Consider the following 19,885-nt stretch of genomic DNA (forward strand, 5'->3'; position numbering starts at 1 on the left):
GCCGTTGATAACAGACAGAGTGACCTAAACAGAGAGTGTAATAGTTACCTGTGCCCTTAATAAGAGACAGAGCGGCCTAAACAGAGAGTGTAATAGTTACCTGTGCCGTTAATAACAGACAGAATGACCTAAACAGAGAGTGTAATAGTTACCTGTGCCCTTAATAAGAGACAGAGCGGCCTAAACAGAGAGTGTAATAGTTGCCTGTGCCGTTAATAACAGACAGAATGGCCTAAACAGAGTGTGTAATAGTTACCTGTGCCCTTAATAAGAGACAGAGCGGCCTAAACAGAGAGTGTAATAGTTACCTGTGCCGTTAATAACAGACAGAATGGCCTAAACAGAGAGTGTAATAGTTACCTGTGCCCTTAATAAGAGACAGAGCGGCCTAAACAGAGAGTGTAATAGTTACCTGTGCCGTTAATAACAGACAGAATGGCCTAAACAGAGAGTGTAATAGTTACCTGTGCCCTTAATAAGAGACAGAGCGGCCTAAACAGAGAGTGTAATAGTTGCCTGTGCCGTTGATAACAGACAGAGTGGCCTAAACAGAGAGTGCATTAGTTACCTGTGCCGATCATAGAAGACAGAATGGCCTAAACAGAGCGTGTAATAGTTACCTGTGCCGTTGATAACAGACAGAGTGACCTAAACAGAGCCCGTAATAGTTACATTTGCCGCTGATAACAGACAGAGCGGCCTAAACAGAGAGTGCAATGGTTACCTGTGCCGTTCATAGCAGACAGAGTGGCCTAAACAGAGAGTGCAATAGTTACCTGTGCCGTTAATAACAGACAGAGTGGCCAAAACAGAGAGTGCAATAGTTACCTGAGCCGTTGGTAAAAGAGCAGTATGGCCTAAACAGAGAGCGTAATAGTTACCTGTGCCGTTGATAACTGACAGAGTGGCCTAAACAGAGAATGTAATATCTAGGAGTGAGTGAGTGGGTGAGTTAATATTTTACGTCACATCGGCAGTATTTCACCAATATCGTGACGAGAACAATCTATACATTAAACCGAAGTAAACCTATACCTTATAAATATGTCGTCGACGGACAGTAAAAATACAAGAATATCACAGATTTGATGTAAAACAAGTATGTTGTAATGAAATCTATTACTACAGAAAACAGATTCAAAATAAAAACAGGCTACTAATTACCAGCAACTGAAGGTACATCACCATACCAGGGACCATGGGGGTTCATAATGTAATAGCTAGGAACATATAGCAAAATCGAAGACTTATGAAACTGTCGTAAAACTTTCAGACAAATCGAGGAAAGATTTAGTTCTGTCAACTTCCAAAGGAGTCAAATACTTGCGTCGTAAGATTTAGGATAGCAAGAATAATGTTTACGTAGATGAGTGGAGTTGGTTTAACGCTGGGTTAAACAGTAAGCGAGTCACAGTTTGATGTGTCAGGTTGATGAAGGAGGAATGAGAAAATGTATGCACATCTTGGACATTTAGCTTCGTTAAACCCATGGATACAGGTGTGGTGCTGACACACCAAGACCCATAATGTGGTAAACTGGAACCCACCGGAATATGTTTCCAGCACGCCTAAAGGGACGCAACACCTCAAAGCCAACTGTGGTGTGGTGGATGACTGGGACACATGTTCCTCGGCATCGTGAAACAATATGACACACGGGGTGACGTCAGTGACAACAACAGTGCTAAATAAGTCGGATTTGTGGTTTACCGGAGAGAAGAGACTTTGTCTTTAATAGTCATGTGTTGTTATTCTCATTCTGAGTTCGTTTACTTCCGTGAAGATTATGTCCATGCAGTTGAACATCGTTCTGTGAACTTTCAGTTTCTGCCCAGAACTATCAGCTGACGTCATCATGTGGCGGTTCTGTGGAGGCAGGACGGCGCTGTACTCTGATTTGTTACACAGGAGAAGCTTCACATACAACTATACAGTGGCAGAATGGAACTTTATTATACAGAGTAAACCAGGGTAGCTGCAGCTCCACCTCCCCCTCTCTCCCAGCTGACTACACCACCTCCTGCCCCAGCTCGACCAACTACGTCCTCACCATCAACAACGTCGTGTACGGCAGGGATAGACTCAGCTGGAGGTGTGACCATCAGTTTGGAGGCAGAGCCATTAACAAGATACAGATGGATGTTCTTGGTAAGTTTGTCATGTTGACATTTGGTTAAAGTGCGGTGTATGTGAGGTGGAAGCACATCACCTGTGGTTTCAAACCTCAACACTCAATTGCTCAAACCTGTAGTGTGGTATTGTAGCTGTGCTATTATTGTAACTTCTTCTGACCAATGTTACCATCTCAAGAACTACTGCATCTATCGTCTGTTTCTCCAAAAGACTGCCGTCCTACATAGATACACTGTACTTTATAAAGCTTTGTCGTTATGTTTCGCTGACCAGTGTTACCATCACTGAACCTCCTGTATCTGTCGCCTGTGTCTCCAACCCACCACCCTCCTACGCAAAGACACCATACTTCATAAAGCTATTTAGTTCTGTTTTTCTGACCACTACTACCATCACTTGAAACAATTTCATCTATCGCCTGTGTCTTTCATCTACCACTAATCTACACGGTGACAGCATACTTCATAAAGCTGTGTTATTTCAGTTTCGCTGAACAGTGTTACCCTTACTAGAACTACAACGTATATTACCTGCGTCGCAGTCTCCAATGCATCGCCGTCAGTGACGCTGTACAGCGACGGGACCAGAGTGTCCACCAGCCCAGCAGCAGTAGAGGGACACACTGGCTGGACAGCCACCATCAACTACCAGCTGACAGGCAAGAGGAGGAACTCCCTGTACTATTGTCAGACTTCCAGCACACAGTCTACAGTCAATTCTACTTATTCCTTTCCTGACAGTAAGTAATCTGTATTGATACATCTGTATTACTATAATCATAATATCGGTACTGCCGTGAAATGGTATCATGATTTCTTTGTAGTGATCTGTAATCATATTCTTGGAAAATAACTGTTAATTAAATCACATTCATTTCTGCTCGCACATAAGACTGCTCCCCGAACAGATTTGGGGAAAACCTTGTATTTCAACTTGGGAATCGACTCATAACATGTGTTGCACAACGCCCCGAGTTAAAGAGACACTAGCCGAGGCATGCAATAGGGTCAGGTCTTGACCCCATCGCGGCTCTTGTCTAAAGAGACAGGAGTTAGGTATCGTGAGTAGAGCTTCTAATAGGCGCGTTCAAAAACTACGATCGTCGGTTGACGTCAGTTTTCACGATTACCTGTCCATGTTTGCCAGCACGTGTGATTCATCAGAATGGTAAACGTCAAAGACTTGCATAGTTCCAGGCTAGCAAGCTGACATGGCGTGATATAACTTAATTCATTTCTTAAAGTCTTTTCATTCGCATTACACTAAACCTGCTTTCATATGACTAACATTTGAGTCAGCTATATTTAGAAACCAGTTAGAAGCGAGTGATATGCAGGCAGACTTACATATTACTTCCGTGTTGATGCACCCGGTTACACACGGGGACTGCAGTGACGGTTTATACCTGACAACCACAAGACTCAGTCAGTATGTACAAAGTATATATTTGTCTTGTTTGCATTGTATTGTCTATGTTTGATTTTTTTTTTTCAGATTCATTTTTATTCAGTATTTCGGGCCTAAAGGCCTATAGTACAAATACACTTGCTACAATTATATGCACGTGTTGGTTGTGGTGGCATTTCTTGCATTAAAGACATGTTTTAAATAAATTGCAATAGATTTGATAATATCAATACTTTTAGAACTTAACAGACTGGACAATGTTTGTTCATCTCTAACAGGTGTTTGTACAAATGATAAATACTTAGTTCCTAAATCTAAATATTTGGTACACACAAATAATACATGAAATTCACTTTCAATATTACCTGTATTACAAGTTTTACAGATGGATTCATTTACATCATTGAAAGCTCTATTGGGTTTGCGTAAATAGTGAATTCTAAAATCATGAAAGCCAATTCTAAATTTACACAACGCCCTTATTAACGATTTGTCTTGTAGGTTCATAATATAAAACTCCGGTTCTAACAGAGATTTATGAGAAGAATAGTGTTCTAAGAAACTTGAATTATTTATAGACATAGACCATTCTTGGAAGAAAATGTCCTGAAGACGTTGCTTAAAACATATAAAAATTACATTCATTTCCAACCATTTGTGAAATCCACACATGACAAAAATCCAGTCGAAAAAAGTAACTGTCTAACCTCTGATGCCCAATTAAGCTTGCCAATATCATCTTGTAGCTTTAGGAACATATAACTTTGCCTTGGGTACCTATAAGAATCCATTTTAATAACTTCACCCAAAATTTTATTACTCGTAATCTGGTGAGTACAAATATATTGCAACGCCCAGTTTCCCCTAATACAGCCTTATTTGAAGCATACTTTCCCAAATTTAGGAAGCATTTAAAATATGATGCATGAACCTTTTCTATACAATGAAAGTATTTAGTTCCCCAGATTTCGGACCCATATAAAAGAATTGGTAAAATCTTACAATCAAAGATGGTACAGGCCGTTTTGAAAGAAATAACAGAATTCTTTTTGAATAACTGATATACAGATTGCATAGCCTTTGATGCTTGAACAGATACATGTTTACAGGCTGTGGACCAATTTAGTCTGGATGAGAATATTAAACCCAAATATTTATAATACGAAACACATTTCAGCCTTGTATTACCATAATACCATACCTCATCCTTTTTTAGCACACCTCCATTTCTAAACACAATAATATTAGTTTTCTCAGTATTAACACTCAAACCCCAAGTAATACAAAATTTATGCAAAACATTAAGTTGTTGCTGTAAACCATTAACTGTATAGGAAAACATATTTACATCATCAGCAAAAGTAACATCATAATATCATCAATGTCTTGAGATATAAACACACCATGTTTACAGGATTTATATATTTCTGCAACAAGTTCATTTAAAAAAAAGATGAAAAGAATTGGGCTTAAAATGCAACCTTGACGTACTCAGAACTTGTTGAGAACATATCAGTTTTACAATTACCAGTCTTTACACAAGATTTTACAGATGAATACATATTATGAAGAAGATTGTATAATTTACCATGGTAACCTGACTTAAGTAACAAATATAGAAGTTTGGCTCTATCAACATAGTCGAAGGCCTTTTAAAATCTATAAAAGTACAGAAGAATCGCCCCTTAGGCTTAGAAATATGTTTGGAACATAAAGTCTGAAGGGTAAATATATTATCTGTATAGTAGCATATCCGGGCCTGAAACCAGCTTGTGCTTCTGTTAAAATATCATTCAAGTCTATCCACAGACGGAGGCGTTTATCTAGTATTGATGTAAATATTTTCCCTGAAACATTTAGGAGTGATATACCCCTGTAGTTGTTTGGGTCGGTTGCACAACCTGACTTAAATAGAGGTATGGTTAGTGCAGAGTTCAGGCAGTTTCATAGTGAATATGTCCACATCTTACGTCAGTGGAAATACAGTAAATGCTAACAGGCAAGAACATTACGTTTCATTTGAAGTCGTAAAAGCAGATGTGTACATGAAAATATCCAAACTATCCTCGATCTCGTTATATTTCACCAGTGTATTTTATACAAGCACTATATTTCTGGGTTCCGTTGATTCCCTTCCCTACAGACACGCGCGGCTACTGCCTTGTCAACCCAGGTGATACGTACTCCTTCAGGTGTTCCAGAATCCAGTGATCGTGGATTGCGACATGCTACCACTTCATCATTATACCTTCTTGTAAACACCCTGCTCGTGGAATAGTAAACCTATAAAACTTGGGATTCCTAGCCAGATGTAGCCTTGAACCAGTGATTGTATGAGTTTGTGCACAGTGATAGTAAAATATGTCTTGTGGGCACAGTTCATATTTCTAACTGTTTTGTCTTTGTTTGAGTGAAGGAATCGATTTGATCACCAATGATCCATCATCATGATGAAGGGAAGGCGGACCACTATTTCAACCCTTCCCTTTCGGGGAAAACATTATTGCTGATATATTATAATGAGAGTTTAGCGCAGCAAAGACGCACACACACACACATTATCATCATGGCATAGTAACAGCAAACAGACGGTAACAGTGATCCTTCACCCATTATCTAAATAATTCATGTATTCATTGTATTGTATATATCATTTTGTATATATCTTTCTATCCCTGTACATATAGTTTGTTTCACTTTGCATGTAAGCACTGTAAATAGGAGAGGGTTTCACAAAGTTGGCATAACTTGTACCTAATCCATTCTTTGAATAAATATGTATAAATCAAACCCATACGCATACTCGTTGATACTCAAAACAGTATAAAAAATATCATACATGTTGAACATTTATTTCAGATGTCGCGGAGGTGCCCGACAAAGGTATGATGAAGACATCCCCAGCTGCAATATTATATGTGATAGCAGGTGCGTTTGTTATATCGGTCATATCCAGTAATGTCTGCATATGCTACTGAAGTAAAAATTCATTACATTACTCAACATAGATACAAGTCAAACAGAGCAGGTCTCTGCTTGGTGTAATACACCATCCAACTTCATGAATGACACTCTAAATTACCAGATGCTTTCGTTCTGCAGGTGTTGTATCAGGTGCCGCCAGTGCCAGTCCAGTGTTGTCTGCAGTGTCTGACACAGCCAGGTTCAGCTGGGAGATTCCACAGGGAGGTCTGGGGACAGGAGCCAGTTTCTATGCTGTCAGTCCTGCTGGTGACACTGTGTTCATAGTGACAGGTTCTGGGATATTCATCAACACCACCAACTACACACCTAGACTGGTGTACCAGGGGAACATAGCAGCCAGGAATGTCACCTTCACCCTCAGCAACATCCAGACATCAGATGCAGGGACATACACGTGTGGGAACGGAGGGAGTAATAGTGTGATACAGAACTGTGGACAGAAACTTGTTGTGCTGGGTGAGTGGGTTCTTAATTAGTTGTTGTTTATAGATGATGGATTGACCACTATATATTCCATATGCATATTTGGATAAAACTATGTCATCGATATACTCATAATCTAACCACCATGTATTAGAATTCGATAAGACCTTTCACTCCTGGTCTAATCGATCATCACATATATACTTTGTCAAACTTCACAAATGTTCACGCAATGCATGGACCAAAGCGCAGAATGTACTATAGATTAATTATTTCAGCAGTTGATGTATTCATTATTATTGTTGATGTTGATTATTTTGCCTAAATGTGGATCTTTGGGTACAATGGTGCTGCAATTAATATATAGATGATTACACAGTTTACATATGCAACATACGACTATAAACAATGCCGCTATATTACTGATTGGCTACATGGGAGGTAAAAAGGAGAATTCAGACAGAATATTGATGCATCTGAATGAAGTGTTGTCTTATATTCATGAGATGCAAAGGAACACAACAAAGGCAAGTAGTGTGGAAAATACAGACGCTCTCTAAATCTGAATACCACACCGTTCCTATCGGACTACCCCAACAACATATTTTGACGGTAGAAGTATTTTATCAGATAGATAAATACAAACAGAATGACTTTTTTCTCCAACATGTTTCGTTCTTTAGGGAGATTTTAGCAGTTACAGTATGACGTCATTACATATACTTGCATTGGTTTGACAACTTATTTATGAAGTAGTGTTCTTTTAAAATTCGTTTTACTTTGTCCAAATGTTGAACTTGATAAAAGGAAATATTGTAAATTTAATATCGTTTCCTTTCGCACAAACATCTAGATGTTCACTCAGTGGGATACAGGACACTTTATTTGTAATTTGTGGACACGAACCGGGCTCTTAAATTTTCTGATAGGCCAATATGCTGTTCATTACAGCCTGTGTATGTTATGACATATATCATATTTTGGAAGAACAGTCGAAATTCGGTTTTACATAGATTCTCTGTGTCTCGTGAAAGTTACAGAGTGTCCTTCAACAATATGTCAACACCTTCCACAGTTACTTCTGTTACATCTGGATACAGTAGGATTTGATACATTCTGGGTTTTAGATGAATTTGGCTTTTGTTAAGGATCTTTCTAAGATTCTGATTTAGTCTTTTGCTATATTTATTATTTTCTAGATTTCAGCATTGATTTCAGTTTTTCATCTTGTTCTAAGATGTACATATTTGTTTTAATGTTCTGGAACACATTTGGGTTCAACGGATTTTAGGTAGATACACAAGCAATTACCTTTTCCTCATTGGTTTGTTTCATCGCTCCTGCCAATAGATCTTGTGTATTAAGCTGTAACGCTTTGTTGATTCCGTCTTCAACAAGAGATTTTGGATATTCAGTAATAGTAAAACATCTAAGTTCACTCAGTCTTTGATTGCTGGTGTCCTGGTTTGAAACTATTGTACATATTCTTCGCGCCAGGTTATATGGAAGACTTCTTTTCGTGTTGCTCGGATGGCAAAATTTGAAGTTTAAATATTGTTTCGTATCAGTAAGTCTGTAAAAGATATCTGTGTCCAATTCCACCCCAATTAGATGATTATTGTGTCCAGGAAAGCTGTTTTATTTCATCTGCCTCCATAGGTGAAAACAAGATTTTTCGTCCATGCTATTAAAAGTTCGTAAAATTCATTTGTTTATCCAAATAAATGGCCAAACTACGGGGAAGCAGTCGACTAGAAATTATTTCCAGTTATCCATGAAATAATGGGCAACATCCTCCCCAAGAATTTGACGGATTTTTGTTTGAACTTTTCCTCCAGATATCGGAAGTATATAATTATATATATCGACTCTGCTTTTTTTAGCAAATATGTTTTTGTGGATGTAGCTTCCATTTTACTAATGAACCACAGATACATCCTTTACTAATAATATTATTGTACTTTGTGCTTGTATCTTTACCGGAAACTGCATATTGTTTCATGCATGGCATCAGGGGCTCGAAGTTAATGTTGCTGAACGTCTCCAAATGCACAAGTTACAGAGTAACGTTTCGAAAAACTCAAGACACATATTGAAAATCAGCACAAATCGGATAAAAGTTCAATCGGACATATTTCAGTGTGACATGCAAATGTATTGGAGCCAAGACTGTCTCCTCTAGGATCCCCGACAACAGTTCCATTTTTTCACCGCTGAAGCCAAAGCTATCTTCTCAGCTTTGACCTACATTCAACAGCAAAATCAGTCCAAAAACTTCATCGTATTTACAGATTCATTATCCTGCCTTCAGAAGCACTTCTAAATGTGACTTCAAGTCACCCAATCATCCTGGACATATTAGAACAGTACAACGACCTTTCTACTGGCCAATATGACATCATCCTCTGCTGGATTTGCCAGGTCACGTCGGCATAGCAGGTAACACTAAGGCCGATGCTGCAGCAAAAGCAGCTCTCGAAAGCCCCTATCTCCACTGCTAATCCCATACAGTGACTTCAAACCCACTATCAAAAGCTATACTCGGGACCTGATGCAAAAAGGTGGGACACTCAAGTAGGAAGAAACAAACTCCATGAATTGAAGCCAACAATCGGTCATACCTACTTGGGTTGCCAGTCAAGACGCGATGAGGTAATTTTACGACGATGCCGTATTGGCCACAGTCGATTTACACATGACTACCTGCTGAAAACGGATGGGGATGGACCCCATGTGTGTCTCTTTGCGATGGGTGATCACCGTCAAGCATATTCTGCTTGACTGCGTGGACTGTTATCGCCTGCAAAGGACTCACATTATGATGCAACAAACCTAAAAAGATCTGTTCTCACGTGAGCGCCCATCTGATACTGAACTACCTGAGGGAAGTTGATCTGTATCATAAATTGTAACTGTGAAATGTAACAACCATAAAAATTGTAACTATGAAATGTAACAAACCGCCTGCCTTTAAATTTCATGCTATGACTTTTTCTGCTTTTGAATGACAATGTAATCAATAAATGTCTTTGAAACAAAACTCATTCCGAGTATGTACTTACAATATTTACTAATGCAAACTTGTTCTCGTCACTATATGGCTGGAAAATGCCGATGTGACGTAAAGCTCAACTCAACTCAACTCAACTCAACTCAAAAAGAGTGACAGTGAATTCTGAGCAGGTTAAGGCGATAACGATGAAGCTAACAAAATAAGGTCAAACAACAGTTATCAAGGAACCCTGAAAACGCGAAGTTACAATTAAGCTGAGTTTTCATTGAGTATATTTACAGTCGTTGTAATGTGAGGGTTGTTTGGAATTCTTAGTACATAGGGATCTGCACTTGTAAACAGGGTTATGTTGACCGTCCCCACATAGACTGGAGACGTTAAACTCAAAGACATTTATCGCTGTAAAAGGTAAACCCACCACACCTGGTCGTCCAGTGTCAACAACACCTGTCTACAACCAGCAAGTGACCTTGACCTGCACCTCCACCTCTACCTCTGTCCCAGCTGACCATGGTCTGACTCTTGACCTACACCTGGCAGCGTGACAACACTGACATCACAGTTACCTCCCTGGTTCTCCCTACACCTTCACAGTGAGTTCGGGACAGTCAAAGCTACAGATGTAGAGCGAGAGAAAGTCAGGGTCTGGAGTCAGAGTGGAGCCAGGTGTACAACAAGGAGCCTCAGTGTGAGTACAGCATGGGCATTACTTATTCAGTCAGTGTTGATGTTCAGTGTAAGTATATAGTCTACACTGGTGACAGTGTTACAGTCAGTGTTGATGTTCAGTGTAAGTATATAGTCTACACTGGTGACAGTGTTACAGTCAGTGTTGATGTTCAGTGTAAGTATATAGTCTACACTGGTGACAGTGTTACAGTCAGTGTTGATGTTCAGTGTAAGTATATAGTCTACACTGGTGACAGTGTTACAGTCAGTGTTGATGTTCAGTGTAAGTATATAGTCTACACTGGTGACAGTGTTACAGTCAGTGTTGATGTTCAGTGTAAGTATATAGTCTACACTGGTGACAGTGTTACAGTCAGTGTTGATGTTCAGTGTAAGTATATAGTCTACACTGGTGACAGTGTTACAGTCAGTGTTGATGTTCAGTGTAAGTATATAGTCTACACTGGTGACAGTGTTACAGTCAGTGTTGATGTTCAGTGTAAAGTATATAGTCTACACTGGTGACAGTGTTACAGTCAGTGTTGATGTTCAGTGTAAGTATATAGTCTACACACTGGTGACAGTGTTACAGTCAGTGTTGATGTTCAGTGTAAGTATATAGTCTACACTGGTGACAGTGTTACAGTCAGTGTTGATGTTCAGTGTAAGTATATAGTCTACACTGGTGACAGTGTTACAGTCAGTGTTGATGTTCAGTGTAAGTATATAGTCTACACTGGTGACAGTGTTACAGTCAGTGTTGATGTTCAGTGTAAGTATATAGTCTACACTGGTGACAGTGTTACAGTCAGTGTTGATGTTCAGTGTAAGTATATAGTCTACACTGGTGACAGTGTTACAGTCAGTGTTGATGTTCAGTGTAAGTATATAGTCTACACTGGTGACAGTGTTACAGTCAGTGTTGATGTTCAGTGTAAGTATATAGTCTACACTGGTGACAGTGTTACAGTCAGTGTTGATGTTCAGTGTAAGTATATAGTCTACACTGGTGACAGTGTTACAGTCAGTGTTGATGTTCAGTGTAAGTATATAGTCTACACTGGTGACAGTGTTACAGTCAGTGTTGATGTTCAGTGTAAGTATATAGTCTACACTGGTGACAGTGTTACAGTCAGTGTTGATGTTCAGTGTAAGTATATAGTCTACACTGGTGACAGTGTTACAGTCAGTGTTGATGTTCAGTGTAAGTATATAGTCTACACTGGTGACAGTGTTACAGTCAGTGTTGATGTTCAGTGTAAGTATATAGTCTACACTGGTGACAGTGACAGTGTTACAGTCAGTGTTGATGTTCAGTGTAAGTATATAGTCTACACTGGTGACAGTGTTACAGTCAGTGTTGATGTTCAGTGTAAGTATATAGTCTACACTGGTGACAGTGTTACAGTCAGTGTTGATGTTCAGTGTAAGTATATAGTCTACACTGGTGACAGTGTTACAGTCAGTGTTGATGTTCAGTGTAAGTATATAGTCTACACTGGTGACAGTGTTACAGTCAGTGTTGATGTTCAGTGTAAGTATATAGTCTACACTGGTGACAGTGTTACAGTCAGTGTTGATGTTCAGTGTAAGTATATAGTATATAGTCTACACTGGTGACAGTGTTACAGTCAGTGTTGATGTTCAGTGTAAGTATATAGTCTACACTGGTGACAGTGTTACAGTCAGTGTTGATGTTCAGTGTAAGTATATAGTCTACACTGGTGACAGTGTTACAGTCAGTGTTGATGTTCAGTGTAAGTATATAGTCTACACTGGTGACAGTGTTACAGTCAGTGTTGATGTTCAGTGTAAGTATATAGTCTACACTGGTGACAGTGTTACAGTCAGTGTTGATGTTCAGTGTAAGTATATAGTCTACACTGGTGACAGTGTTACAGTCAGTGTTGATGTTCAGTGTAAGTATATAGTCTACACTGGTGACAGTGTTACAGTCAGTGTTGATGTTCAGTGTAAGTATATAGTCTACACTGGTGACAGTGTTACAGTCAGTGTTGATGTTCAGTGTAAGTATATAGTCTACACTGGTGACAGTGTTACAGTCAGTGTTGATGTTCAGTGTAAGTATATAGTCTACACTGGTGACAGTGTTGATGTGTTACAGTCAGTGTTGATGTTCAGTGTAAGTATATAGTCTACACTGGTGACAGTGTTACAGTCAGTGTTGATGTTCAGTGTAAGTATATAGTCTACACTGGTGACAGTGTTACAGTCAGTGTTGATGTTCAGTGTAAGTATATAGTCTACACTGGTGACAGTGTTACAGTCAGTGTTGATGTTCAGTGTAAGTATATAGTCTACACTGGTGACAGTGTTACAGTCAGTGTTGATGTTCAGTGTAAGTATATAGTCTACACTGGTGACAGTGTTACAGTCAGTGTTGATGTTCAGTGTAAGTATATAGTCTACACTGGTGACAGTGTTACAGTCAGTGTTGATGTTCAGTGTAAGATGTTCAGTGTACACTGGTGACAGTGTGATATAGTATATAGTCTACACTGGTGGTGACAGTGTTACAGTCAGTGTTGATGTTCAGTGTAAGTATATAGTCTACACTGGTGACAGTGTTACAGTCAGTGTTGATGTTCAGTGTAAGTATATAGTCTACACTGGTGACAGTGTTACAGTCAGTGTTGATGTTCAGTGTAAGTATATAGTCTACACTGGTGACAGTGTTACAGTCAGTGTTGATGTTCAGTGTAAGTATATAGTCTACACTGGTGACAGTGTTACAGTCAGTGTTGATGTTCAGTGTAAGTATATAGTCTACACTGGTGACAGTGTTACAGTCAGTGTTGATGTTCAGTGTAAGTATATAGTCTACACTGGTGACAGTGTTACAGTCAGTGTTGATGTTCAGTGTAAGTATATAGTCTACACTGGTGACAGTGTTACAGTCAGTGTTGATGTTCAGTGTAAGTATATAGTCTACACTGGTGACAGTGTTACAGTCAGTGTTGATGTTCAGTGTAAGTATATAGTCTACACTGGTGACAGTGTTACAGTCAGTGTTGATGTTCAGTGTAAGTATATAGTCTACACTGGTGACAGTGTTACAGTCAGTGTTGATGTTCAGTGTAAGTATATAGTCTACACTGGTGACAGTGTTACAGTCAGTGTTGATGTTCAGTGTAAGTATATAGTCTACACTGGTGACAGTGTTACAGTCAGTGTTGATGTTCAGTGTAAGTATATAGTCTACACTGGTGACAGTGTTACAGTAAGTATATAGTCTACACTGGTGACAGTGTCAGCACAGACAGTCAGTGTTACAGTCAGTTGATGTTCAGTGTAAGTATATAGTCTACACTGGTGACAGTGTTACAGTCAGTGTTGATGTTCAGTGTAAGTATATAGTCTACACTGGTGACAGTGTTACAGTCAGTGTTGATGTTCAGTGTGTAAGTATATAGTCTACACTGGTGACAGTGTTACAGTCAGTGTTGATGTTCAGTGTAAGTGTATATAGTCTACACTGGTGACAGTGTTACAGTCAGTGTTGATGTTCAGTAATTTGGGTAACAAATACACCATGATAACAAGCACTATACATTTCTAGCGCAAACACATTAATATAGGACATAAACAGAGCATGGATCAAGACGCACGTTGCCTTACCCCACCAGAGGTGCTAAACCCCACTGCTAGAGGTTCCAACCATTACACTTGCTTTCACGGACCCATACATACTTTTAACAAACTGTACATTTTACCATAACATCCTTTTCCTAAAAGTAAATATAGCAGTTTTTTCCTGTCAACATAATCAAAAACCTTTCTGAAATCATTGAATGCACAATAGAATTTGACTTTTGGCTTACAGAGATATTTTGAACATAATGCCTGTAACATAAATATATGGTCAGTGGTAGAGTGTGGGTACATCTGTAGTGAGATCTGAGACCTGACTCCGTGAAGGTGTCATTCACGATATATTTTAATTGATGATATTTATTTACAATGGAAGGACAATCTTAAAAAAGTATTTCAACTATTTATTAAAAAATCATAAAACCTTTCTTTTGCCCCAAAACGAGACTATTTTCACATAACAATATATTTATTTCCAGATGTTGATCTTGATAACGTTGACGCAATTTCAGATCCTGTCACTATAAGTATGTTCACGGCCAACTCACTCAGTGGTTCAGTGACAGTTAACGAGTCTGACCCAGCCACCTTGAGCTGCCAGGTTGACAGTAATCCAAGGTCAGTCATCAGGTTACTGAATGGAACTGAGGAGTTGACAAGGGCAGATAACTCCCCTGACAGCAACATATAGACTGGAGTCAGCAGACTGTAGACAAAGAGGGAACTACTCCTGTACTGCCACCAACAACATCGGGGCACCTGTCACCCAGAGGTTGGAGCTGCTGGTTAAATGTAAGTATTTCATTTTCAGCAACTGTAGGTGATATGTGTCAAGGCAGAATGTGATTGTCAAGATACATAATCATATATAAAAGTTTGTATCTATTTAGGTATTATGTGGGGCGATGGGACAACATCATGAACAAGACTGAAGTTGGAAAAAACATACTTTTGATGCGTTTAGAGCAAGTATATGCTGCTCATATAAGTTCAAATTAGCTTCGAATCTTTACTATTTGTGGTAAAAGCGAGCGTGAGTGAGGGAGGGAGGGAGGGAGGGAGGTATTGTCGTCCAAATGTTGGGCTAGCCCAAAGTGAAACATCACTTCAACATTTAACGCACTTCTCAAAGGCATGAGTGTGGTTCAAACCCAGAATCATAATAGTGATGATCGCAGAATTCCAGGACGTTCCTAGAATTGGAGCACCAAAACTTCCAGAGTAATGCGAATGATGTTTGAATAGTCTATCAATTCCAACTATTTCCAACTATTCAAAGAAACATGTTAAATGGAATCATATCCTAAACGATATCATATCAGACCATTTATACGTCTCTGTCTGAAATTGTCATTTTAGTCACTTTGTGCTCTATGATTCTAAGGCGACAATATCGGTTTTACCAGAAGTTGAGATCTTGTATACAAATATAATAATCTGTAGTACAGAAACTACACGACCTTTTCAATTGGAACTTAAACATGTGCAACAAAACTTAATGTAGGCCACCATGACCTAATTTTATGCTTTTAGATAACTCATCAATGAGTTCACCAGATAAACCAGTCAGAACGTGGATATTTTACATTTGTTTTAGAGAAGGGCGACGCAGTTTGGGTTTATCCAGCTAAAGCTGTTAGGGTTTTGACAATATCGAATACTCTTTCGTCTGGTCAGGTTCTCCTCGACTAGATGGGACAGTTTCACAGCAACTCAAGTTCGCCGCTAGACTGGGTGGTGACGTGACTGTGTCTGTGTCAGTCCTGGCCTACCCCTTCCTACATTCACCTGGAGTAGATCCATCAGCACCAGCCAGGACCTCACTGGTTCCTCCAGCCCTGTCTCAGACATCTCAGTCACTGCCAGACTACACCTTACTAACCTCCAACAGCAGGACTTCGGGGACTACAGTCTGACAGTGGACAATGGAGTTGGGGGTTAGTGACATACACACTCGACATTGTGTCTGAAGGTAAGAGTCTCTTGCTAACCTCCAACTGTAGGACTCGTGGTAGACATTGGTGAAGGTAAAACAGTCAGAACAGGGAAACAGTCAGAACAGGGTCTGAAGCTGAGTGTTGAATGGCCTCATCAGACTAATCCGGATTATTGCTCATGGATTACAGATAATCCAACTACTGACCCATAGGTACATTCCTCAATGTCTTCATTATCATGACTCAGAAAGAGGAAATCAAATGGCACGGTATCCTGAATATCCGGCTTGGAGTTAAACATTCAAATAAGGCAGGATAAAACGGTGCCTCTTAGTCATATCTTGGTCTTGCCATGATTGCAAACTCTACAAGACAGTAAAGATTCCTAGCATTCTCCCAAAATGCTTACAAACACAAAGATGAATTGTCACTTCCATTATGTGTATGTGTGCAAAATTTGAAAACAAACCGTGCAAAATTTAAAAACAAAAAAATATGCAATCACAAATATTATCTAAAACATAAGAACCTATTTGTTTTAAGATTATATGGCAGAGTCTGTTCATACTCATCTCTTGACTGGAAGACACTTTTTTCTAGTTGTAACCTGTGATGCGACCACAACATATCTGAGTTCTGTGTGTAACATAGTATATTTAACTGGGTAAATTCATGCAATTACATAGTGTATTCTTGCAACCATCCGATATTTACCATTACCATTTTGTATCATATATGTATTTAGCACTGTATACGTAATAGTGATGTAAACATGTACTTCTAATGCCGCAGAACACGAACGGGTTGTAAATAAAGTTCAGTTCCGTTCAGTTCAGATTAAACACTTCGTGAATATTCTAAACTCCAAGTTATCTCCAAATATGGTGACAACTTCCCATGTCAGCAGTGAGCATCGGATTTCCCACACAACTCTCTGAAAACTAACATAATAATTTGATGCTTATTTCAGATATTCCCGCAGGAATGATGCCTGATGTCATGCAGACATTAACCCATCACACTAATATCAATATTAACTGGTTTCCATTCCATTTATTTCTAAGTTCATTCATTCATCATTGACAACTCGTTATTTTTTACACCGTCAAATATGTAATACATCACCGCATCGATTGACTTTCAAATTTGATATTTCTACTTGTAGCCATGTATGATGCGTGAACCCATTCAATGCATGCATATCGACACATAGTTCAGACTGACACTTTCGTCCATCACCCCATTTGATCTCTGGCAGATAAGATTGCAACATTCTAAAGAACTGAGTATGCTCAGCATGGCTTAAGATTCATTCATTGTTGAGAAGGTCACAACAAATGTGACCTTAGACATTCTTGAAAATTATATGAAAGTTTTTCATGTTTGGAATTTGTAAATATTAACTTCAATAAATGGCTAAGGATAGAAAAGTTTGAGTTAACTTAACGTTTAATGTTAACCTTGTTATGCATTTTACAATAAATTGTTAGTTGACATTCATTAATTACCTTATTTTAACACAACGGTGCATGCATTAACAAATGTGTAGTGTCAGTACATCTTCTGTTTCCAGGACCACCAAGCACCCCAACAAACATCAGTGTCTCCCCAGAAGGTCCCTTCTCTCTACATGTTTCCTGGAAGGAGGAGTTCAATGGCGGAGCTACTCAGACATTCACTGTAGAGTACAGCACAGACGAGAAGGACTGGAAGACAGCAGGAAGTCATACGGAGACAGGAAGTGGGAATTACTTAACATCAGTCATCAATGATCTCAACTCTGACACACTGTACTATGTGAGGGTTGTCGCCAGGAACAAGTTTGGAAGCAGCAGCTACACTGAACATGTGACTGGACTCACGGAGAAGGAAGTTATACGTACGTCTCATTTTACATTCAAGCCATCATCTCAGGATACGTAGGTAGAGCTGTTTGTTGCCTCTGTTTTTATACATGGTACTTACTCAAGAGGTAATCAATTTTCTTAATGAACTGAAAGAGTCTTTATTTGTTAATATTCACTATCGGTGTAATGTTAGAATCTAGACCTATTTGCATCCATTCCATACTTGGTTGTCTTAGCGACCAGTGTATGTGGCTTGAACGATTCAGTTATGAAGCCCTAAGTACTGTCATAAACTTTGCTACTTACTTTCCCTTTCAGCCCGTGTAACGATTTACGTATTGTTTCAGACACCTATGATGTTATGAAACATATATAATGTATTTTAATTTTGATATATTCAACATGAAACCTCAAGAACACATGTTGTGTGAGGAGACTAAATTTAAAAGTTTCAATATATTGACATGCTGCAAAGGTATAACTGGAATATTGCAGAGTGTAAATAAAACGAATGATTCATAACCACTTGCCTTAACTTATATTTCTTTCATCTAATGATGTGATGATTATACGGATAAATATGCAAGTATGAAAGGCTATGTAAGTACTACTTTAAGTCACTTGAAAAGACATGGCGTCTCCCTTTCCTATATACTTGTTATTGTTTAGAAAATATATAGACAGACAGACAGTGTAAATCAGTCTTAAACAAGGGTGACGCTGAAACATTTCCAATTTTGGGAAACCTTTGAGAGAACATTTAGCGAGAACACCGGTGATACCAGTTTCGATATCCTTGGTACCTCTGTGTGCAATAATCTTTCCAAAGAAACCGCTTGGATTTCGCAGCTATTTATTTTTTCAGTCCTCTTGAATTCACAACCGATGTCAGCAATTGGCTCTCCCACGTTATTTGTTTTTTATTATTCGTTATTATCCCGCATAACAATCTGCATCTCAGCTTGTCATTTGGAAGCTACTGCTTACGTGTTACTGCTAAATCCAGACCAACCTGTTAACAATTGTCAAAGATACAATAACACCCTCTGTAATCTGTCTCTGAATTCTTCCAGTAACAGTAATCGACATTTATGATAGATGTATCACAACACATTATAAAAACACTGAAAGCAACCATATTCGACATATGCACTCTGTAAGTGGCGGGTGCTACATGGAGAGCAGAACATACCAACTTTGTCACGAACACCTGATGTTATTCACCGATATTCCCTGCTCCTTTCTTTCCCTTTTTGACTACTACTTTTTAACGTCCCATGGAATATGTTTTGGATAAATGGAACTGTTTATCACATGTCCATTATGTATTATGTAGCAATGTAGTATGGCATTGTTTATACGTGGGGTATTTCTGTTTTAGCTCCTGCACCCTCTTTACCAGCTGGATTAATAGCAGGAGTGACAGTCGGTGTGGTATTGGTCGTCGGCATTGTGGTCGTCGTTGTCGTCATGACCAGGAAAGGATACAGATGCATATTGCAGAAACCAGGTAGGTGTGCTGTGTGCAGAAAACAATGGCAACACAGGTTTGCATGACAACTCCAAACATATATATTTTAAATGTATTAATGAAGACATGTTGCCTAATCACAAGTTTGACAACAATACCGTACTAAGGTATAGTATAATGCAGCAACTCACTGGGACACAAGAAAACACATGAAAAAACGGTTCACATGTTTACTTTCTCCTTGATACAGAAAATACCAAAATTCCACTGACAAGTTTGACATGACAACATCTTTGTTATCTCCACAGGCTCAACAGACACACAGAATGCGTGAGTACAGTTGTACTTGTTAATGTCAACATCTAAAATAGCCTTCCCAATCAATTAG

General features: G+C 38.9%; 2 protein-coding genes across 2 annotated transcripts in view; both read left to right on the top strand.

Annotated features, from left to right (window-relative positions):
* LOC124264773 (hemicentin-2-like) overlaps window positions 1-19,885 on the top strand; it is a 255,580-nt gene that overhangs the window by 234,227 nt on the left and 1,468 nt on the right. The window contains exons 15-17 of the mRNA XM_046699558.1: window positions 17,753-18,058; window positions 19,408-19,536; window positions 19,806-19,827. Coding sequence (XP_046555514.1) covers window positions 17,753-18,058; window positions 19,408-19,536; window positions 19,806-19,827 — 457 coding nt within the window. The remainder of the gene's footprint in view (window positions 1-17,752; window positions 18,059-19,407; window positions 19,537-19,805; window positions 19,828-19,885) is intronic.
* LOC124264777 overlaps window positions 1-19,885 on the top strand; it is an 89,097-nt gene that overhangs the window by 650 nt on the left and 68,562 nt on the right. Inside the window, exons 2-6 of the mRNA XM_046699571.1 lie at window positions 1,825-2,148; window positions 2,618-2,872; window positions 3,442-3,561; window positions 6,400-6,468; window positions 6,643-6,777. Of these exons, the coding sequence (XP_046555527.1) occupies window positions 1,825-2,148; window positions 2,618-2,872; window positions 3,442-3,452 (590 nt within the window). The 3' untranslated portion in view covers window positions 3,453-3,561; window positions 6,400-6,468; window positions 6,643-6,777. Of the gene's footprint in view, window positions 1-1,824; window positions 2,149-2,617; window positions 2,873-3,441; window positions 3,562-6,399; window positions 6,469-6,642 lie in introns of the transcript that reaches the window.

The sequence above is a fragment of the Haliotis rubra genome, unplaced genomic scaffold (genome assembly GCF_003918875.1).
Source record: "Haliotis rubra isolate DU_JTF1 unplaced genomic scaffold, ASM391887v1 Scf941, whole genome shotgun sequence".
Classification (NCBI taxonomy): domain Eukaryota; kingdom Metazoa; phylum Mollusca; class Gastropoda; order Lepetellida; family Haliotidae; genus Haliotis; species Haliotis rubra.